The 23,608-nt window shown below is 53.5% G+C and overlaps 2 protein-coding genes across 2 annotated transcripts; both read left to right on the top strand.

The window, feature by feature from the left end:
* Positions 1-833: 833 nt before the first annotated feature.
* LOC128300963 (A-kinase anchor protein 12-like) lies at positions 834-11,553 on the top strand (the record flags this gene model as incomplete). The annotated part of the gene is made up of 4 exons (XM_053037230.1): positions 834-884; positions 1,021-1,383; positions 1,462-9,192; positions 9,442-11,553. Coding segments are annotated over exons 1-4 (10,257 nt in total), but the record flags the coding sequence as incomplete, so codon positions are not given.
* A 54-nt stretch (positions 11,554-11,607) lies between these two features.
* On the top strand, positions 11,608-22,930 carry LOC128300964 (uncharacterized; the record flags this gene model as incomplete). The annotated part of the gene is made up of 5 exons (XM_053037231.1): positions 11,608-12,678; positions 12,823-13,381; positions 13,412-15,405; positions 15,541-22,539; positions 22,613-22,930. Coding segments are annotated over 5 exons (10,851 nt in total), but the record flags the coding sequence as incomplete, so codon positions are not given.
* Positions 22,931-23,608: the final 678 nt, after the last annotated feature.

Below are 23,608 nucleotides of genomic sequence, written 5' to 3'. Positions count from 1 at the left end.
TCTTTTGATTATAGCTGTTCATAATATCATCACCCGGTGGAGTTTCCAGAGGAAAAATCGATACAATTTATTATGCTTAAGGAACGTGCCCAGCGTCACAGCAATGGACCTTCTGCGTGACAAGAGGCAGAAACAAATGGGCTCCTTTATGTCCATCGTCAATTAAGAAATATATCATCCACTTTGAGGTTACGAGTTGGACGGAAGAAGTGGTTTGTAATATACATCCAGAGCTATTCTCTATTAATATTTTCAACTTCATTTTTAATAGTAGTTTACCATCAGCTATGGGTTTCAAAGTAATATTTACTCATTCCCCTTTTCATATTCGTTCAATTCGATGGAAAACAAACGGTTTGTTCGTGTAGTGTACATTTAAATTTGTAGAAAGTTCTCACCATTCTCGCAGATTGTAACAACACGGAACATGAAAGAGTGTCGACTGATTTGCTGTGTTAATATTTATATCGCAAAGCGTCACTAGTTACATTCGCTAACACCATTACGCATTACAACCACATTGTGCAACAGTGGACCAGTTGTTTTACACGATTTAACGGAGATTTAACTGACACGGCACGTTGCCGAGTGCATGATGCAAATGTTGTTTGCTTCAAACAAGGCTTGCAAATGATTGACTCTTAACGTGAGCTTACAATATCAACAGAAGGCGACAACAGATCAACAGTCACAGTGACACGTTACAGCAACCCAGCTGTGTCAACTTTAGTAGCTTGGAATAATTATGGTATAAAAGGGAGTGACCGTCGTACTGCGAATTGCAAAACGTGCTCCCAGAGCGAGGTGTACTCAACAGCTAGTGGATTATAACGATGGAGAAGTTAAAAGGTAGTGTTTTGTGCAAAGTGGTGATAACATTAATGGTAAGTTGGGTACGATATGGAAAACATATGTTTCCATACAAGTTTTCTTCACGATTATGTATACACTGGAAATCGAGCGTGCTATAGCAAAGAAGTGCCTTCGTGTTAAAGTTTTACGTTCATTTTTCTTGAACAGGTGTTATCCAGTGTTAATGCAAGTATAAAAGATGAAATGCGTAATGGTGTATCGTTTAAGCTAACCGAGCTCATTAGAAAATTGTTCCCCGTGGATGAAAAAGTGATGGAAAGTGCTTCAAACAACCTGATACCTAATATAATCAAAAAGATAAAAGATTATATCTTCCCATCATCAACTACGACGTCAACCATTGAAACAACTGAATCAATAGAAACTCAACAAACAACCACGTCTGCTACAGTCGATCAAACAACTACACCCGATGATGTACACAAGCAACCACCAGCAGAAGACGAACAAACACACAGCACTGATGACACTGCGGTGTCAACAAGCGATGATGAAATGATAACGACAACAGCAATTGAACAAGAAACCGAGACTACAGCTTCCGCCGAAGAGGAAACGGAAAGCACGGCGGCTGAAGAAGAAACCGAGACTACAGCAGCTGCCGAAGAGGAAACGAAAAGCACAGCGGCTGAAGAAGAAACCGAGACTACAGCAGCCTCCGAAGAGGAAACGGAAAGCACAGCGGCCGAAGAAGAAACCGAGACTACAGCTTCCGCCGAAGAGGAAACGGAAAGCACGGCGGCTGAAGAAGAAACCGAGACTACAGCTTCCGCCGAAGAGGAAACGGAAAGCACAGCGGCTGAAGAAGAAACCGAGACTACAGCTTCCGCCGTAGAGGAAACGGAAAGCACAGCGGCTGAAGAAGAAACCGAGACTACAGCTTCCGCCGAAGAGGAAACGGAAAGCACGGCGGCTGAAGAAGAAACCGAGACTACAGCTTCCGCCGAAGAGGAAACGGAAAGCACGGCGGCTGAAGAAGAAACCGAGACTACAGCTTCCGCCGAAGAGGAAACGAAAAGCACAGCGGCTGAAGAAGAAACCGAGACTACAGCAGCCTCCGAAGAGGAAACGGAAAGCACAGCGGCCGAAGAAGAAACCGAGACTACAGCTTCCGCCGAAGAGGAAACGGAAAGCACGGCGGCTGAAGAAGAAACCGAGACTACAGCTTCCGCCGAAGAGGAAACGGAAAGCACAGCGGCTGAAGAAAAAACCGAGACTACAGCAGCCTCCGAAGAGGAAACGGAAAGCACAGCGGCCGAAGAAGAAACCGAGACTACAGCTTCCGCCGAAGAGGAAACGGAAAGCACGGCGGCTGAAGAAGAAACCGAGACTACAGCTTCCGCCGAAGAGGAAACGGAAAGCACAGCGGCTGAAGAAGAAACCGAGACTACAGCTTCCGCCGAAGAGGAAACGGAAAGCACGGCGGCTGAAGAAGAAACCGAGACTACAGCTTCCGCCGAAGAGGAAACGGAAAGCACAGCGGCTGAAGAAAAAACCGAGACTACAGCAGCCTCCGAAGAGGAAACGGAAAGCACAGCGGCTGAAAAAGAAACCGAGACTACAGCTTCCGCCGAAGAGGAAACGGAAAGCACGGCGGCTGAAGAAGAAACCGAGACTACAGCTTCCGCCGAAGAAGAAACGGAAAGCACGACGGCTGAAGAAGAAACCGAGACTACAGCTTCCGCCGAAGAGGAAACGGAAAGCACGGCGGCTGAAGAAGAAACCGAGACTACAGCTTCCGCCGAAGAGGAAACGGAAAGCACAGCGGCTGAAGAAGAAACCGAGACTACAGCAGCCGCCGAAGAGGAAACGGAAAGCACAGCGGCTGAAGAAGAAACCGAGACTACAGCTTCCGCCGAAGAGGAAACGGAAAGCACAGCGGCTGAAGAAGAAATCGAGACTACAGCAGCCTCCGAAGAGGAAACGGAAAGCACGGCGGCCGAAGAAGAAACCGAGACTACAGCTTCCGCCGAAGAGGAAACGGAAAGCACAGCGGCTGAAGAAGAAACCGAGACTACAGCTTCCGCCGAAGAGGAAACGGAAAGCACGGCGGCTGAAGAAGAAACCGAGACTACAGCTTCCGCCGAAGAGGAAACGGAAAGCACGGCGGCTGAAGAAGAAACCGAGACTACAGCTTCCGCCGAAGAGGAAACGGAAAGCACGGCGGCTGAAGAAGAAACCGAGACTACAGCTTCCGCCGAAGAGGAAACGGAAAGCACAGCGGCTGAAGAAGAAACCGAGACTACAGCAGCCGCCGAAGAGGAAACGGAAAGCACAGCGGCTGAAGAAGAAACCGAGACTACAGCTTCCGCCGAAGAGGAAACGGAAAGCACGGCGGCTGAAGAAGAAACCGAGACTACAGCTTCCGCTGATGACGAAACGGAAAGCACGGCGGCTGAAGAAGAAACCGAGACTACAGCTTCCGCCGAAGAGGAAACGGAAAGCACGGCGGCTGAAGAAGAAACCGAGACTACAGCTTCCGCCGAAGAGGAAACGGAAAGCACGGCGGCTGAAGAAGAAACCGAGACTACAGCTTCCGCCGAAGAGGAAACGGAAAGCACGGCGGCTGAAGAAGAAACCGAGACTACAGCTTCCGCCGAAGAGGAAACGGAAAGCACGGCGGCTGAAGAAGAAACCGAGACTACAGCTTCCGCCGAAGAGGAAACGGAAAGCACAGCGGCTGAAGAAAAAACCGAGACTACAGCAGCCTCCGAAGAGGAAACGGAAAGCACAGCGGCTGAAAAAGAAACCGAGACTACAGCTTCCGCCGAAGAGGAAACGGAAAGCACAGCGGCTGAAAAAGAAACCGAGACTACAGCTTCCGCCGAAGAGGAAACGGAAAGCACGGCGGCTGAAGAAGAAACCGAGACTACAGCTTCCGCCGAAGAAGAAACGGAAAGCACGACGGCTGAAGAAGAAACCGAGACTGCAGCTTCCGCCGAAGAGGAAACGGAAAGCACGGCGGCTGAAGAAGAAACCGAGACTACAGCTTCCGCCGAAGAGGAAACGGAAAGCACAGCGGCTGAAGAAGAAACCGAGACTACAGCAGCCTCCGAAGAGGAAACGGAAACCACAGCGGCCGAAGAAGAAACCGAGACTACAGCTTCCGCCGAAGAGGAAACGGAAAGCACAGCGGCTGAAGAAGAAACCGAGACTACAGCAGCCTCCGAAGAGGAAACGGAAAGCACGGCGACTGAAGAAGAAACCGAGACTACAGCTTCCGCCGAAGAGGAAACGGAAAGCACAGCGACTGAAGAAGAAATCGAGACTACAGCAGCCTCCGAAGAGGAAACGGAAAGCACGGCGGCCGAAGAAGAAACCGAGACTACAGCTTCCGCCGAAGAGGAAACGGAAAGCACGGCGGCTGAAGAAGAAACCGAGACTACAGCTTCCGCTGATGACGAAACGGAAAGCACGGCGGCTGAAGAAGAAACCGAGACTACAGCTTCCGCCGAAGAGGAAACGGAAAGCACGGCGGCTGAAGAAGAAACCGAGACTACAGCTTCCGCCGAAGAAGAAACGGAAAGCACGGCGGCTGAAGAAGAAACCGAGACTACAGCTTCCGCCGAAGAGGAAACGGAAAGCACGGCGGCTGAAGAAGAAACCGAGACTACAGCTTCCGCCGAAGAGGAAACGGAAAGCACGGCGGCTGAAGAAGAAACCGAGACTACAGCTTCCGCCGAAGAGGAAACGGAAAGCACGGCGGCTGAAGAAGAAACCGAGACTACAGCTTCCGCCGAAGAGGAAACGGAAAGCACGGCGGCTGAAGAAGACACCGAGACTACAGCTTCCGCCGAAGAGGAAACGGAAAGCACAGCGGCTGAAGAAGAAACCGAGACTACAGCAGCCTCCGAAGAGGAGACGGAAAGCACAGCGGCCGAAGAAGAAACCGAGACTACAGCTTCCGCCGAAGAGGAAACGGAAAGCACAGCGGCTGAAGAAGAAACCGAGACTACAGCTTCCGCCGAAGAGGAAACGGAAAGCACAGCGGCTGAAGAAGAAACCGAGACTACAGCTTCCGCCGAAGAGGAAACGGAAAGCACGGCGGCTGAAGAAGAAACCGAGACTACAGCTTCCGCCGAAGAGGAAACGGAAAGCACAGCGGCTGAAGAAGAAACCGAGACTACAGCTTCCGCCGAAGAGGAAACGGAAAGCACAGCGGCTGAAGAAGAAACCGAGACTACAGCAGCCTCCGAAGAGGAAACGGAAAGCACAGCGGCCGAAGAAGAAACCGAGACTACAGCTTCCGCCGAAGAGGAAACGGAAAGCACGGCGGCTGAAGAAGAAACCCAGACTACAGCTTCCGCCGAAGAGGAAACGGAAAGCACAGCGGCTGAAGAAGAAACCGAGACTACAGCAGCCTCCGAAGAGGAAACGGAAAGCACGGCGGCTGAAGAAGAAACCGAGACTACAGCTTCCGCCGAAGAGGAAACGGAAAGCACAGCGGCTGAAAAAGAAACCGAGACTACAGCAGCCGCCGAAGAGGAAACGGAAAGCACAGCGGCTGAAGAAGAAACCGAGACTACAGCTTCCGCCGAAGAGGAAACGGAAAGCACAGCGGCTGAAGAAGAAACCGAGACTACAGCTTCCGCCGAAGAGGAAACGGAAAGCACAGCGGCTGAAGAAGAAACCGAGACTACAGCTTCCGCCGAAGAGGAAACGGAAAGCACAGCGGCTGAAGAAGAAACCGAGACTACAGCAGCCTCCGAAGAGGAAACGGAAAGCACAGCGGCCGAAGAAGAAACCGAGACTACAGCTTCCGCCGAAGAGGAAACGGAAAGCACGGCGGCTGAAGAAGAAACCCAGACTACAGCTTCCGCCGAAGAGGAAACGGAAAGCACAGCGGCTGAAGAAGAAACCGAGACTACAGCAGCCTCCGAAGAGGAAACGGAAACCACAGCGGCCGAAGAAGAAACCGAGACTACAGCTTCCGCCGAAGAGGAAACGGAAAGCACGGCGGCTGAAGAAGAAACCGAGACTACAGCTTCCGCCGAAGAGGACACGGAAAGCACAGCGGCTGAAGAAGAAACCGAGACTACAGCTTCCGCCGAAGAGGAAACGGAAAGCACGGCGGCTGAAGAAGAAACCGAGACTACAGCTTCCGCCGAAGAGGAAACGGAAAGCACGGCGGCTGAAGAAGAAACCGAGACTACAGCTTCCGCCGAAGAGGAAACGGAAAGCACAGCGGCTGAAGAAGAAACCGAGACTACAGCTTCCGCCGAAGAGGAAACGGAAAGCACAGCGACTGAAGAAGAAACCGAGACTACAGCTTCCGCCGAAGAGGAAACGGAAAGCACGGCGGCTGAAAAAGAAACCGAGACTACAGCTTCCGCCGAAGAGGAAACGGAAAGCACGGCGGCTGAAGAAGAAACCGAGACTACAGCTTCCGCCGAAGAGGAAACGGAAAGCACGGCGGCTGAAGAAGAAACCGAGACTACAGCAGCCGCCGAAGAGGAAACGGAAAGCACAGCGGCTGAAGAAGAAACCGAGACTACAGCTTCCGCTGATGACGAAACGGAAAGCACGGCGGCTGAAGAAGAAACCGAGACTACAGCTTCCGCTGAAGAGGAAACGGAAAGCACAGCGGCTGAAGAAGAAACCGAGACTACAGCTTCCGCCGAAGAGGACACGGAAAGCACGGCGGCTGAAGATGAAACCGAGACTACAGCTTCCGTCGAAGAGGACACGGAAAGCACGGCGGCTGAAGAAGAAACCGAGACTACAGCAGCCTCCGAAGAGGAAACGGAAAGCACGGCGGCTGAAGAAGAAACCGAGACTACAGCTTCCGCCGAAGAGGAAACGGAAAGCACAGCGGCTGAAGAAGAAACCGAGACTACAGCTTCCGCCGAAGAGGAAACGGAAAGCACAGCGGCTGAAGAAGAAACCGAGACTACAGCTTCCGCCGAAGAAGAAACGGAAAGCACGGCGGCTGAAGAAGAAACCGAGACTACAGCAACCTCCGAAGAGGAAACGGAAAGCACAGCGGCTGAAGAAGAAACCGAGACTACAGCTTCCGCCGAAGAGGAAACGGAAAGCACGGCGGCTGACGAACAAACCGAGACTACAGCTTCCGCCGAAGAGGACACGGAAAGCACGGCGGCTGAAGAAGAAACCGAGACTACAGCTTCCGCCGAAGAGGAAACGGAAAGCACGGCGGCTGAAGAAGAAACCGAGACTACAGCTTCCGCCGAAGAGGAAACGGAAAGCACGGCGGCTGAAGAAGAAACCGAGACTACAGCTTCCGCCGAAGAGGAAACGGAAAGCACACCGGCCGAAGAAGAAACCGAGACTACAGCTTCCGCCGTAGAGGAAACGGAAAGCACAGCGGCTGAAGAAGAAACCGAGACTACAGCTTCCGCCGAAGAGGAAACGGAAAGCACGGCGGCTGACGAACAAACCGAGACTACAGCTTCCGCCGAAGAGGACACGGAAAGCACAGCGGCTGAAGAAGAAACCGAGACTACAGCTTCCGCCGAAGAGGAAACGGAAAGCACACCGGCCGAAGAAGAAACCGAGACTACAGCTTCCGCCGAAGAGGAAACGGAAAGCACGGCGGCTGAAGAAGAAACCGAGACTACAGCTTCCGCCGAAGAGGAAACGGAAAGCACGGCGGCTGAAGAAGAAACCGAGACTACAGCTTCCGCCGAAGAGGAAACGGAAAGCACGGCGGCTGAAGAAGAAACCGAGACTACAGCTTCCGCCGAAGAGGAAACGGAAAGCACGGCGGCTGAAGAAGAAACCGAGACTACAGCTTCCGCCGAAGAGGAAACGGAAAGCACGGCGGCTGAAGAAGAAACCGAGACTACAGCTTCCGCCGAACAGGAAACGGAAAGCACAGCGGCTGAAAAAGAAACCGAGACTACAGCTTCCGCTGATGAGGAAACGGAAAGCACAGCGGCTGAAGAAGAAACCGAGACTACAGCTTCCGCCGAAGAGGAAACGGAAAGCACAGCGGCTGAAGAAGAAACCGAGACTACAGCTTCCGCCGAAGAGGAAACGGAAAGCACAGCGGCTGAAGAAGAAACCGAGACTACAGCTTCCGCCGATGAGGAAACGGAAAGCACGGCGGCTGAAGAAGAAACCGAGACTACAGCTTCCGCCGAAGAGGAAACGGAAAGCACGGCGGCTGAAGAAGAAACCGAGACTACAGCTTCCGCCGAAGAGGACACGGAAAGCACAGCGGCTGAAGAAGAAACCGAGACTACAGCTTCCGCCGAACAGGAAACGGAAAGCACGGCGGCTGAAGAAGAAACCGAGACTACAGCAACCTCCGAAGAGGAAACGGAAAGCACAGCGGCTGAAGAAGAAACCGAGACTACAGGTTCCGCCGAAGAGGAAACGGAAAGCACAGCGGCTGAAGAAGAAACCGAGACTACAGTAACCTCCGAAGAGGAAACGGAAAGCACGGCGGCTGAAAAAGAAACCGAGACTACAGCTTCCGCCGAAGAGGAAACGGAAAGCACAGCGGCTGAAGAAGAAACCGAGACTACAGCTTCCGCCGAAGAGGAAACGGAAAGCACAGCGGCTGAAGAAGAAACCGAGACTACAGCTTCCGCCGAAGAGGAAACGGAAAGCACAGCGGCTGAAGAAGAAACCGAGACTACAGCTTCCGCCGAAGAGGAAACGGAAAGCACAGCGGCTGAAGAAGAAACCGAGACTACAGCTTCCGCCGAAGAGGAAACGGAAAGCACGGCGGCTGAAGAAGAAACCGAGACTACAGCTTCCGCCGAAGAGGACACGGAAAGCACAGCGGCTGAAGAAGAAACCGAGACTACAGCTTCCGCCGAACAGGAAACGGAAAGCACGGCGGCTGAAGAAGAAACCGAGACTACAGCAACCTCCGAAGAGGAAACGGAAAGCACAGCGGCTGAAGAAGAAACCGAGACTACAGGTTCCGCCGAAGAGGAAACGGAAAGCACAGCGGCTGAAGAAGAAACCGAGACTACAGTAACCTCCGAAGAGGAAACGGAAAGCACGGCGGCTGAAAAAGAAACCGAGACTACAGCTTCCGCCGAAGAGGAAACGGAAAGCACAGCGGCTGAAGAAGAAACCGAGACTACAGCTTCCGCCGAAGAGGAAACGGAAAGCACACCGGCCGAAGAAGAAACCGAGACTACAGCTTCCGCCGAAGAGGAAACGGAAAGCACGGCGGCTGAAGAAGAAACCGAGACTACAGCAGCCTCCGAACAGGAAACGGAAAGTACGGCGGCTGAAGAAGAAACCGAGACTACAGCTTCCGCTGATGAGGAAACGGAAAGCACAGCGGCTGAAGAAGAAACCGAGACTACAGCTTCCGCCGAAGAGGAAACGGAAAGCACGGCGGCTGACGAACAAACCGAGACTACAGCTTCCGCCGAAGAGGACACGGAAAGCACAGCGGCTGAAGAAGAAACCGAGACTACAGCTTCCGCCGAACAGGAAACGGAAAGCACGGCGGCTGAAAAAGAAACCGAGACTACAGCAACCTCCGAAGAGGAAACGGAAAGCACGGCGGATGAAGAAGAAACCGAGACTACAGGTTCCGCCGAAGAGGAAACGGAAAGCACAGCGGTTGAAGAAGAAACCGAGACTACAGCTTCCGCCGAAGAGGAAACGGAAAGCACAGCGGCTGAAGAAGAAACCGAGACTACAGCTTCCGCCGAAGAAGAAACGGAAAGCACGGCGGCTGAAGAAGAAACCGAGACTACAGCTTCCGCCGAAGAGGAAACGGAAAGCACGGCGGCTGAAGAAGAAACCGAGACTACAGCTTCCGCCGAAGAGGACACGGAAAGCACAGCGGCTGAAGAAGAAACCGAGACTACAGCTTCCGCCGAAGAGGAAACGGAAAGCACACCGGCCGAAGAAGAAACCGAGACTACAGCTTCCGCCGAAGAGGAAACGGAAAGCACGGCGGCTGAAGAAGAAACCGAGACTACAGCTTCCGCCGAAGAGGAAACGGAAAGCACGGCGGCTGAAGAAGAAACCGAGACTACAGCTTCCGCCGAAGAGGAAACGGAAAGCACGGCGGCTGACGAACAAACCGAGACTACAGCTTCCGCCGAAGAGGACACGGAAAGCACAGCGGCTGAAGAAGAAACCGAGACTACAGCTTCCGCCGAACAGGAAACGGAAAGCACGGCGGCTGAAAAAGAAACCGAGACTACAGCTTCCGCCGTAGAGGAAACGGAAAGCACAGCGGCTGAAGAAGAAACCGAGACTACAGCTTCCGCCGAAGAGGACACGGAAAGCACAGCGGCTGAAGAAGAAACCGAGACTACAGCTTCCGCCGAAGAAGAAACGGAAAGCACAGCGGTTGAAGAAGAAACCGAGACTACAGCTTCCGCCGAAGAGGAAACGGAAAGCACAGCGGCTGAAGAAGAAACCGAGACTACAGCTTCCGCCGAAGAAGAAACGGAAAGCACGGCGGCTGAAGAAGAAACCGAGACTACAGCTTCCGCCGAAGAGGAAACGGAAAGCACGGCGGCTGAAGAAGAAACCGAGACTACAGCTTCCGCCGAAGAGGACACGGAAAGCACAGCGGCTGAAGAAGAAACCGAGACTACAGCTTCCGCCGAAGAGGAAACGGAAAGCACACCGGCCGAAGAAGAAACCGAGACTACAGCTTCCGCCGAAGAGGAAACGGAAAGCACGGCGGCTGAAGAAGAAACCGAGACTACAGCTTCCGCCGAAGAGGAAACGGAAAGCACGGCGGCTGAAGAAGAAACCGAGACTACAGCTTCCGCCGAAGAGGAAACGGAAAGCACGGCGGCTGACGAACAAACCGAGACTACAGCTTCCGCCGAAGAGGACACGGAAAGCACAGCGGCTGAAGAAGAAACCGAGACTACAGCTTCCGCCGAAGAGGAAACGGAAAGCACGGCGGCTGAAGAAGAAACCGAGACTACAGCTTCCGCCGAACAGGAAACGGAAAGCACGGCGGCTGAAGAAGAAACCGAGACTACAGCAACCTCCGAAGAGGAAACGGAAAGCACAGCGGCTGAAGAAGAAACCGAGACTACAGCTTCCGCCGAAGAGGAAACGGAAAGCACAGCGGCTGAAGAAAAAACCGAGACTACAGCAGCCTCCGAAGAGGAAACGGAAAGCACAGCGGCCGAAGAAGAAACCGAGACTACAGCTTCCGCCGAAGAGGAAACGGAAAGCACGGCGGCTGAAGAAGAAACCGAGACTACAGCAGCCTCCGAAGAGGAAACGGAAAGCACGGCGGCTGAAGAAGAAACCGAGACTACAGCTTCCGCCGAAGAGGAAACGGAAAGCACAGCGGCTGAAGAAGAAACCGAGACTACAGCTTCCGCCGTAGAGGAAACGGAAAGCACGGCGGCTGAAGAAGAAACCGAGACTACAGCTTCCGCTGAAGAGGAAACGGAAAGCACAGCGGCTGAAGAAGAAACCGAGACTACAGCTTCCGCCGAACAGGAAACGGAAAGTACGGCGGCTGAAGAAGAAACCGAGACTACAGCTTCCGCTGATGAGGAAACGGAAAGCACGGCGGCTGAAGAAGAAACCGAGACTACAGCTTCCGCCGAAGAGGAAACGGAAAGCACGGCGGCTGAAGAAGAAACCGAGACTACAGCAACCTCCGAAGAGGAAACGGAAAGCACGGCGACTGAAGAAGAAACCGAGACTACAGCTTCCGCCGAAGAGGAAACGGAAAGCACAGCGGCTGAAGAAGAAACCGAGACTACAGCAGCCTCCGAAGAGGAAACGGAAAGCACAGCGGCCGAAGAAGAAACCGAGACTACAGCTTCCGCCGAAGAGGAAACGGAAAGCACGGCGGCTGAAGAAGAAACCGAGACTACAGCTTCCGCCGAAGAGGAAACGGAAAGCACGGCGGCTGAAGAAGAAACCGAGACTACAGCTTCCGCCGAAGAGGAAACGGAAAGCACGGCGGCTGAAGAAGAAACCGAGACTACAGCTTCCGCCGAAGAGGAAACGGAAAGCACGGCCGCCGAAGAAGAAACCGAGACTACAGCTTCCGCCGAAGAGGAAACGGAAAGCACGGCGGCTGAAGAAGAAACCGAGACTACAGCAGCCGCCGAAGAGGAAACGGAAAGCACGGCGGCTGAAGAAGAAACCGAGACTACAGCTTCCGCCGAAGAGGAAACGGAAAGCACGGCGGCTGACGAACAAACCGAGACTACAGCTTCCGCCGAAGAGGAAACGGAAAGCACGGCGGCTGAAGAAGAAACCGAGACTACAGCTTCCGCCGAAGAGGAAACGGAAAGCACAGCGGCTGAAGAAGAAACCGAGACTACAGCTTCCGCCGAAGAGGACACGGAAAGCACGGCGGCTGAAGAAGAAACCGAGACTACAGCTTCCGCCGAAGAGGAAACGGAAAGCACAGCGGCTGAAGAAGAAACCGAGACTACAGCTTCCGCCGAAGAGGAAACGGAAAGCACAGCGGCTGAAGAAGAAACCGAGACTACAGCTTCCGCCGAAGAGGAAACGGAAAGCACAGCGGCTGAAGAAGAAACTGAGACTACAGCTTCCGCTGATGAGGAAACGGAAAGCACGGCGGCTGAAGAAGAAACCGAGACTACAGCTTCCGCCGAAGAGGACACGGAAAGCACGGCGGCTGAAGAAGAAACCGAGACTACAGCTTCCGCCGAAGAGGAAACGGAAAGCACAGCGGCTGAAGAAGAAACCGAGACTACAGCTTCCGCCGAAGAGGAAACGGAAAGCACAGCGGCTGAAGAAGAAACCGAGACTACAGCTTCCGCCGAAGAGGAAACGGAAAGCACAGCGGCTGAAGAAGAAACCGAGACTACAGCTTCCGCCGAAGAGGACACGGAAAGCACGGCGGCTGAAGAAGAAACCGAGACTACAGCTTCCGCCGAAGAGGAAACGGAAAGCACAGCGGCTGACGAACAAACCGAGACTACAGCTTCCGCCGAAGAGGAAACGGAAAGCACGGCGGCTGAAGAAGAAACCGAGACTACAGCTTCCGCTGATGAGGAAACGGAAAGCACGGCGGCTGAAGAAGAAACCGAGACTACAGCTTCCGCCGAAGAGGACACGGATAGCACGGCGGCTGACGAACAAACCGAGACTACAGCTTTCGCTGATGAGGAAACGGAAAGCACGGCGGCTGAAGAAGAAACCGAGACTACAGCTTCCGCCGAAGAGGACACGGAAAGCACGGCGGCTGAAGAAGAAACCGAGACTACAGCTTCCGCCGAAGAGGAAACGGAAAGCACAGCGGCTGAAGAAGAAACCGAGACTACAGCTTCCGCCGAAGAGGAAACGGAAAGCACAGCGGCTGAAGAAGAAACCGAGACTACAGCTTCCGCCGAAGAGGAAACGGAAAGCACAGCGGCTGAAGAAGAAACCGAGACTACAGCTTCCGCCGAAGAGGAAACGGAAAGCACAGCGGCTGAAGAAGAAACCGAGACTACAGCTTCCGCCGAAGAGGAAACGGAAAGCACAGCGGCTGAAGAAGAAACCGAGACTACAGCTTCCGCCGAAGAGGAAACGGAAAGCACGGCGGCTGAAGAAGAAACCGAGACTACAGGTTCCGCCGAAGAGGAAACGGAAAGCACAGTGGCTGAAGAAGAAACCGAGACTACAGCTTCCGCCGAAGAGGAAACGGAAAGCACGGCGGCTGACGAACAAACCGAGACTACAGCTTCCGCCGAAGACGACACGGAAAGCACAGCGGCTGAAGAAGAAACCGAGACTACAGCTTCCGCCGAAGAGGAAACGGAAAGCACAGCGGCTGAAGAAGAAACCGAGACTACAGCTTCCGCCGAAGAGGAAACGGAAAGCACAGCGGCTGAAGAAGAAACCGAGACTACAGCTTCCGCCGAAGAGGAAACGGAAAGCACAGCGGCTGAAGAAGAAACCGAGACTACAGCTTCCGCCGAAGAGGAAACGGAAAGCACAGCGGCTGAAGAAGAAACCGAGACTACAGCTTCCGCCGAAGAGGACACGGAAAGCACGGCGGCTGAAGAAGAAACCGAGACTACAGCTTCCGCCGAAGAGGAAACGGAAAGCACAGTGGCTGAAGAAGAAACCGAGACTACAGCTTCCGCCGAAGAGGAAACGGAAAGCACGGCGGCTGACGAACAAACCGAGACTACAGCTTCCGCCGAAGACGACACGGAAAGCACAGCGGCTGACGAACAAACCGAGACTACAGCTTCCGCCGAAGAGGAAACGGAAAGCACGGCGGCTGAAGAAGAAACCGAGACTACAGCTTCCGCCGAAGAGGAAACGGAAAGCACAGTGGCTGAAGAAGAAACCGAGACTACAGCTTCCGCCGAAGAGGAAACGGAAAGCACGGCGGCTGACGAACAAACCGAGACTACAGCTTCCGCCGAAGAGGACACGGAAAGCACGGCGGCTGAAGAAGAAACCGAGACTACAGCTTCCGCCGAAGAGGAAACGGAAAGCACAGCGGCTGAAGAAGAAACCGAGACTACAGCTTCCGCCGAAGAGGAAACGGAAAGCACAGCGGCTGAAGAAGAAACCGAGACTACAGCTTCCGCCGAAGAGGAAACGGAAAGCACAGCGGCTGAAGAAGAAACCGAGACTACAGCTTCCGCCGAAGAGGAAACGGAAAGCACAGCGGCTGAAGAAGAAACCGAGACTACAGCTTCCGCCGAAGAGGAAACGGAAAGCACAGCGGCTGAAGAAGAAACCGAGACTACAGCTTCCGCCGAAGAGGACACGGAAAGCACGGCGGCTGAAGAAGAAACCGAGACTACAGCTTCCGCCGAAGAGGAAACGGAAAGCACAGCGGCTGAAGAAGAAACCGAGACTACAGCTTCCGCCGAAGAGGAAACGGAAAGCACAGCGGCTGAAGAAGAAACCGAGACTACAGCTTCCGCCGAAGAGGAAACGGAAAGCACAGCGGCTGAAGAAGAAACCGAGACTACAGCTTCCGCCGAAGAGGAAACGGAAAGCACAGCGGCTGAAGAAGAAACCGAGACTACAGCTTCCGCCGAAGAGGAAACGGAAAGCACGGCGGCTGAAGAAGAAACCGAGACTACAGGTTCCGCCGAAGAGGAAACGGAAAGCACAGTGGCTGAAGAAGAAACCGAGACTACAGCTTCCGCCGAAGAGGAAACGGAAAGCACGGCGGCTGACGAACAAACCGAGACTACAGCTTCCGCCGAAGACGACACGGAAAGCACAGCGGCTGAAGAAGAAACCGAGACTACAGCTTCCGCCGAAGAGGAAACGGAAAGCACAGCGGCTGAAGAAGAAACCGAGACTACAGCTTCCGCCGAAGAGGAAACGGAAAGCACAGCGGCTGAAGAAGAAACCGAGACTACAGCTTCCGCCGAAGAGGAAACGGAAAGCACAGCGGCTGAAGAAGAAACCGAGACTACAGCTTCCGCCGAAGAGGAAACGGAAAGCACAGCGGCTGAAGAAGAAACCGAGACTACAGCTTCCGCCGAAGAGGACACGGAAAGCACGGCGGCTGAAGAAGAAACCGAGACTACAGCTTCCGCCGAAGAGGAAACGGAAAGCACAGTGGCTGAAGAAGAAACCGAGACTACAGCTTCCGCCGAAGAGGAAACGGAAAGCACGGCGGCTGACGAACAAACCGAGACTACAGCTTCCGCCGAAGACGACACGGAAAGCACAGCGGCTGACGAACAAACCGAGACTACAGCTTCCGCCGAAGAGGAAACGGAAAGCACAGCGGCTGAAGAAGAAACCGAGACTACAGCTTCCGCCGAAGAGGAAACGGAAAGCACAGCGGCTGAAGAAGAAACTGAGACTACAGCTTCCGCTGATGAGGAAACGGAAAGCACGGCGGCTGAAGAAGAAACCGAGACTACAGCTTCCGCCGAAGAGGACACGGAAAGCACGGCGGCTGAAGAAGAAACCGAGACTACAGCTTCCGCCGAAGAGGAAACGGAAAGCACAGCGGCTGAAGAAGAAACCGAGACTACAGCTTCCGCCGAAGAGGAAACGGAAAGCACAGCGGCTGAAGAAGAAACCGAGACTACAGCTTCCGCCGAAGAGGAAACGGAAAGCACAGCGGCTGAAGAAGAAACCGAGACTACAGCTTCCGCCGAAGAGGAAACGGAAAGCACAGCGGCTGAAGAAGAAACCGAGACTACAGCTTCCGCCGAAGAGGAAACGGAAAGCACAGCGGCTGAAGAAGAAACCGAGACTACAGCTTCCGCCGAAGAGGACACGGAAAGCACGGCGGCTGAAGAAGAAACCGAGACTACAGCTTCCGCCGAAGAGGAAACGGAAAGCACAGTGGCTGAAGAAGAAACCGAGACTACAGCTTCCGCCGAAGAGGAAACGGAAAGCACGGCGGCTGACGAACAAACCGAGACTACAGCTTCCGCCGAAGAGGACACGGAAAGCACAGCGGCTGAAGAAGAAACCGAGACTACAGCTTCCGCCGAAGAGGAAACGGAAAGCACAGCGGCTGAAGAAGAAACCGAGACTACAGCTTCCGCCGAAGAGGACACGGAAAGCACGGCGGCTGAAGAAGAAACCGAGACTACAGCTTCCGCCGAAGAGGAAACGGAAAGCACAGCGGCTGAAGAAGAAACCGAGACTACAGCTTCCGCCGAAGAGGACACGGAAAGCACGGCGGCTGAAGAAGAAACCGAGACTACAGCTTCCGCCGAAGAGGAAACGGAAAGCACAGCGGCTGACGAACAAACCGAGACTACAGCTTCCGCCGAAGAGGAAACGGAAAGCACAGCGGCTGAAGAAGAAACCGAGACTACAGCTTTCGCTGATGAGGAAACGGAAAGCACGGCGGCTGACGAACAAACCGAGACTACAGCTTCCGCCGAAGAGGAAACGGAAAGCTCGGCGGCTGAAGAAGAAACCGAGACTACAGCTTTCGCTGATGAGGAAACGGAAAGCACAGCGGCTGAAGAAGAAACCGAGACTACAGCTTTCGCTGATGAGGAAACGGAAAGCACGGCGGCTGAAGAAGAAACCGAGACTACAGCTTCCGCCGAAGAGGACACGGAAAGCACGGCGGCTGAAGAAGAAACCGAGACTACAGCTTCCGCCGAAGAGGAAACGGAAAGCACAGCGGCTGAAGAAGAAACCGAGACTACAGCTTCCGCCGAAGAGGACACGGAAAGCACAGCGGCTGAAGAAGAAACCGAGACTACAGCTTCCGCCGAACAGGAAACGGAAAGCACGGCGGCTGAAAAAGAAACCGAGACTACAGCAACCTCCGAAGAGGAAACGGAAAGCACAGCGGCTGAAGAAGAAACCGAGACTACAGCTTCCGCCGAAGAGGAAACGGAAAGCACAGCGGCTGAAGAAGAAACCGAGACTACAGCTTCCGCCGAAGAGGAAACGGAAAGCACAGCGGCTGAAGAAGAAACCGAGACTACAGCTTTCGCTGATGAGGAAACGGAAAGCACGGCGGCTGAAGAAGAAACCGAGACTACAGCTTCCGCCGAAGAGGAAACGGAAAGCACAGCGGCTGAAGAAGAAACCGAGACTACAGCTTCCGCCGAAGAGGAAACGGAAAGCACAGCGGCTGAAGAAGAAACCGAGACTACAGCTTTCGCTGATGAGGAAACGGAAAGCACGGCGGCTGAAGAAGAAACCGAGACTACAGCTTCCGCCGAAGAGGACACGGAAAGCACGGCGGCTGAAGAAGAAACCGAGACTACAGCTTCCGCCGAAGAGGAAACGGAAAGCACAGCGGCTGAAGAAGAAACCGAGACTACAGCTTCCGCCGAAGAGGACACGGAAAGCACAGCGGCTGAAGAAGAAACCGAGACTACAGCTTCCGCCGAACAGGAAACGGAAAGCACGGCGGCTGAAAAAGAAACCGAGACTACAGCAACCTCCGAAGAGGAAACGGAAAGCACAGCGGCTGAAGAAGAAACCGAGACTACAGCTTCCGCCGAAGAGGAAACGGAAAGCACAGCGGCTGAAGAAGAAACCGAGACTACAGCTTCCGCCGAAGAGGAAACGGAAAGCACAGCGGCTGAAGAAGAAACCGAGACTACAGCTTCCGCCGAAGAGGACACGGAAAGCACGGCGACTGAAGAAGAAACCGAGACTACAGCTTCCGCCGAAGAGGAAACGGAAAGCACAGCGGCTGAAGAAGAAACCGAGACTACAGCTTCCGCCGAAGAGGAAACGGAAAGCACAGCGGCTGAAGAAGAAACCGAGACTACAGCTTCCGCCGAAGAGGACACGGAAAGCACAGCGGCTGAAGAAGAAACCGAGACTACAGCTTCCGCCGAACAGGAAACGGAAAGCACGGCGGCTGAAAAAGAAACCGAGACTACAGCAACCTCCGAAGAGGAAACGGAAAGCACAGCGGCTGAAGAAGAAACCGAGACTACAGCTTCCGCCGAAGAGGAAACGGAAAGCACAGCGGCTGAAGAAGAAACCGAGACTACAGCTTCCGCCGAAGAGGAAACGGAAAGCACAGCGGCTGAAGAAGAAACCGAGACTACAGCTTCCGCCGAAGAGGACACGGAAAGCACGGCGACTGAAGAAGAAACCGAGACTACAGCTTCCGCCGAAGAGGAAACGGAAAGCACGGCGGCTGAAGAAGAAACCGAGACTACAGCAGCCGCCGAAGAGGAAACGGAAAGCACAGCGGCTGAAGAAGAAACCGAGACTACAGCTTCCGCTGATGAGGAAACGGAAAGCACGGCGGCTGAAGAAGAAACCGAGACTACAGCTTCCGCTGATGAGGAAACGGAAAGCACGGCGGCTGAAGAAGAAACCGAGACTACAGCTTCCGCCGAAGAGGAAACGGAAAGCACGGCGGCTGAAGAAGAAACCGAGACTACAGCTTCCGCTGATGAGGAAACGGAAAGCACGGCGGCTGAAGAAGAAACCGAGACTACAGCTTCCGCCGAAGAGGAAACGGAAAGCACAGCGGCTGAAGAAGAAACCGAGACTACAGCTTCCGCCGAAGAGGAAACGGAAAGCACGGTGGCTGAAGAAGAAACCGAGACTACAGCAGACTCCGAAGAGGAAACGGAAAGCACAGCGGCTGAAGAAGAAACCGAGACTACAGCTTCCGCCGAAGAGGAAACGGAAAGCACAGCGGCTGAAGAAGAAACCGAGACTACAGCTTCCGCCGTAGAGGAAACGGAAAGCACGGCGGCTGAAGAAGAAACCGAGACTACAGCAGCCGCCGAAGAGGAAACGGAAAGCACAGCGGCTGAAGAAGAAACCGAGACTACAGCTTCCGCCGAAGAGGAAACGGAAAGCACGGCGGCTGAAGAAGAAACCGAGAATACAGCTTCCGCCGAAGAGGAAACGGAAAGCACGGCGGCTGAAGAAGAAACCGAGACTACAGCTTCCGCCGAAGAGGAAACGGAAAGCACAGCGGCTGAAGAAGAAACCGAGACTACAGCAGCCGCCGAAGAGGAAACGGAAAGCACGGCGGCTGAAGAAGAAACCGAGACTACAGCTTCCGCCGAAGAGGAAACGGAAAGCACGGCGGCTGACGAACAAACCGAGACTACAGCTTCCGCCGAAGAGGAAACGGAAAGCACAGCGGCTGAAGAAGAAACCGAGACTACAGCTTCCGCCGTAGAGGAAACGGAAAGCACGGCGGCTGAAGAAGAAACCGAGACTACAGCAACCTCCGAAGAGGAAACGGAAAGCACGGCGAATGAAGAAGAAACCGAGACTACAGCTTCCGCCGAAGAGGAAACGGAAAGCACGGCGGCTGAAGAAGAAACCGAGACTACAGCAGCCTCCGAAGAGGAAACGGAAAGCACGGCGGCTGAAGAAGAAACCGAGACTACAGCTTCCGCCGAAGAGGAAACGGAAAGCACAGCGGCTGAAGAAGAAACCGAGACTACAGCTTCCGCCGTAGAGGAAACGGAAAGCACGGCGGCTGAAGAAGAAACCGAGACTACAGCAGCCGCCGAAGAGGAAACGGAAAGCACAGCGGCTGAAGAAGAAACCGAGACTACAGCTTCCGCCGAAGAGGAAACGGAAAGCACGGCGGCTGACGAACAAACCGAGACTACAGCTTCCGCCGAAGAGGAAACGGAAAGCACGGCGGCTGAAGAAGAAACCGAGACTACAGCTTCCGCCGAAGAGGAAACGGAAAGCACAGCGGCTGAAGAAGAAACCGAGACTACAGCTTCCGCCGAAGAGGACACGGAAAGCACGGCGGCTGAAGAAGAAACCGAGACTACAGCTTCCGCCGAAGAGGAAACGGAAAGCACAGCGGCTGAAGAAGAAACCGAGACTACAGCTTCCGCCGAAGAGGAAACGGAAAGCACAGCGGCTGAAGAAGAAACCGAGACTACAGCTTCCGCCGAAGAGGAAACGGAAAGCACAGCGGCTGAAGAAGAAACCGAGACTACAGCAGCCTCCGAAGAGGAAACGGAAAGCACAGCGGCTGAAGAAGAAACCGAGACTACAGCAGCCTCCGAAGAGGAAACGGAAAGCACGGCGGCTGAAGAAGAAACCGAGACTACAGCTTCCGCCGAAGAGGACACGGAAAGCACGGCGGCTGAAGAAGAAACCGAGACTACAGCAGCCTCCGGAGAGGAAACGGAAAGCACAGCGGCTGAAGAAGAAACCGAGACTACAGCTTCCGCCGTAGAGGAAACGGAAAGCACGGCAGCTGAAGAAGAAACCGAGACTACAGCAACCTCCGAAGAGGAAACGGAAAGCACGGCGACTGAAGAAGAAACCGAGACTACAGCTTCCGCCGAAGAGGAAACGGAAAGCACGGCGGCTGAAGAAGAAACCGAGACTACAGCAGCCTCCGAAGAGGAAACGGAAAGCACGGCGGCTGAAGAAGAAACCGAGACTACAGCTTCCGCCGAAGAGGAAACGGAAAGCACAGCGGCTGAAGAAGAAACCGAGACTACAGCTTCCGCCGAAGAGGAAACGGAAAGCACAGCGGTTGAAGAAGAAACCGAGACTACAGCTTCCGCCGAAGAGGAAACGGAAAGCACAGCGGCTGAAGAAGAAACCGAGACTACAGCAGCCTCCGAAGAGGAAACGGAAAGCACGGCGGCTGAAGAAGAAACCGAGACTACAGCTTCCGCCGAAGAGGAAACGGAAAGCACGGCGGCTGAAGAAGAAACCGAGACTACAGCTTCCGCCGAAGAGGAAACGGAAAGCACGGCGGCTGACGAACAAACCGAGACTACAGCTTCCGCCGAAGAGGAAACGGAAAGCACGGCGGCTGAAGAAGAAACCGAGACTACAGCTTCCGCCGAAGAGGAAACGGAAAGCACAGCGGCTGAAGAAGAAACCGAGACTACAGCAGCCTCCGAAGAGGAAACGGAAAGCACGGCGGCTGAAGAAGAAACCGAGACTACAGCTTCCGCCGAAGAGGAAACGGAAAGCACAGCGGCTGAAGAAGAAACTGAAACTACAGCAGCCGCCGAAGAGGAAACGGAAAGCACGGCGGCTGAAGAAGAAACCGAGACTACAGCAGCCGCCGAAGAGGAAACGGAAAGCACGGCGGCTGAAGAAGAAACCGAGACTACAGCTTCCGCCGAAGAGGAAACGGAAAGCACAGCGGCTGAAGAAGAAACCGAGACTACAGCAGCCTCCGAAGAGGAAACGGAAAGCACGGCGGCTGAAGAAGAAACCGAGACTACAGCTTCCGCCGAAGAGGACACGGAAAGCACGGCGGCTGAAGAAGAAACCGAGACTACAGCAGCCTCCGGAGAGGAAACGGAAAGCACAGCGGCTGAAGAAGAAACCGAGACTACAGCTTCCGCCGAAGAGGAAACGGAAAGCACAGCGGCTGAAGAAGAAACCGAGACTACAGCAGCCTCCGAAGAGGAAACGGAAAGCACGGCGGCTGAAGAAGAAACCGAGACTACAGCTTCCGCCGAAGAGGAAACGGAAAGCACGGCGGCTGAAGAAGAAACCGAGACTACAGCTTCCGCCGAAGAGGAAACGGAAAGCACAGCCGCCGAAGAAGAAACCGAGACTACAGCTTCCGCCGAAGAGGAAACGGAAAGCACAGCGGCTGTAGAAGAAACCGAGACTACAGCTTCCGCCGAAGAGGAAACAGAAAGCACGGCGGCTGAAGAAGAAACCGAGACTACAGCAGCCTCCGAAGAGGAAACAGATAGTTCGTCAGAAATACCCACAACCACCGCAGAACCTATTGACGAGTGTATGGACTACACACCTCCTCCTCCGGCATTGAAGCACCTGTACGTCAAGTTGAAACCCCATTTAAACGTGTCGTCGAATGAACCCACTCCACCACGTAAAAGTTTTCCCAGCTATCGTAAACTAATAAAAGATGTAAACAAAATATCTCTGAACTCGGGAACATTCAGACAGAAGATTGAAGGAGTAATCAACAAGTTCCAGACGGCTATTAACGAATCCATTGCGTCTCAACTGCAATTTTTCGAATCGACCCGCATTAACATGCTGTTTCAGCTGAAAAACTTTGTGCAAAAGTCCTATAACGGCTTCACCGATTTGGTTGATCGATCGTTCAAGAATAGTGGCGTGTGCACGGGCAGAAGCAAGGAATGTTGGGACAAGCTGCAGACAGGACTGCCTCGCTTTATGGATGAGATGAATCAAGAGATCGTAACCTGTGACGACATCTTCAACGCGAACATGGAAAATCCGCGTGGTGTTTCGGTGCGTCGAGTAGCGGTGCAACGGATCAGTCAGGAGTTTGGACACATTCAGTCAAAATGTTTGAACATTCCACAGGGTAACGGACAGACCCTCAGCTGTCTGATGAAGAGTGTAAGTAGAGCATGAGATAAACTTAATTGGTGGATGAACACTATTTTCTTAACACATTGATCTCCTTTTGTAGCTTCCTCACTTCGTGCCAAGAAGTGCAGCATACTTCAGCAGCCTGCAAAATGTGATCAGCCAGGGTACCAACCTGATGGGATACGTTACATCAATGGCACAAAGCTGCTATCAAACAGCGTATAACGCACGTACCGAACAGTTCAACAACGGCATGACCAAGTTGAACCGTTGCGTACAAGGAGCAAACGCCAACGATGTGGCGCTAAACAAAGAGCTAGACAAGTAAGGAGGTAAAGGTCAACCCCCAAAAACGCAACCCGCACGCGCCCCTCAAACATCCGGAATCGTTCCACGGAAGCTGTTATCATAACGATAATCTTAGTTTAAAAGTAACTCACCGGGGCATGTAAAAGCGACTTCAAAAGCACAGCCTTGTGGAAATGTTGATAAAAGGAGTGAAAGAAAACGTGAATAGATTTTTCCGGTTAGGGTTTGGCCAGGATATAACTCTTTATTTCTTTTTTTTTCGACCGGTACCCATAAGATTAACCCCTTTTGTTGTTGTGGGTGAGTATTTGACCATTTTTTATCCGTAAAAATGGGGTTCCGTCGAAGGCTGTCGTCAGGCAGTGGGAATGTACTGGGGTTGATCTTGTGTGTCGTACAGAATCTCTGAAGGGTGGCGGATAGAGGTTTTACTTCACTCGTATCCCTGTGGGAAAGGGTTTTACAACGTGTTTATAGTTTATCAATTTACCCGTTCATTACATGCAGTAATGGAATTATAATTCATTATGGATCCAAGTCAGCAGGGCAAGCATAGAGCAGTGTACATCGAGCACTGGGGCGGAAGGACTTGTTTTCAACCCTACATGCTACATTCGTCCATATGTTTGGGATGTGATAAGAGTTTGGGTGTGGAAATCCTCAAACCGAACCCTGACTGAATGGTCAAGGGAGTTTGACAGGATGTAAGAAAGGATGTGTAGCGAGACTACATCAATATTCCGAACAGGTCCGATCAGACGTATGGTACAGCCATTAGTTAAACTCA

Source organism: Anopheles moucheti, chromosome 3, assembly GCF_943734755.1.
Source record: "Anopheles moucheti chromosome 3, idAnoMoucSN_F20_07, whole genome shotgun sequence".
In the NCBI taxonomy this organism is placed as follows: domain Eukaryota; kingdom Metazoa; phylum Arthropoda; class Insecta; order Diptera; family Culicidae; genus Anopheles; species Anopheles moucheti.
Note: the sequence above shows the minus strand (reverse complement) of the source record. Positions and strands in the feature narration are given on the sequence as shown.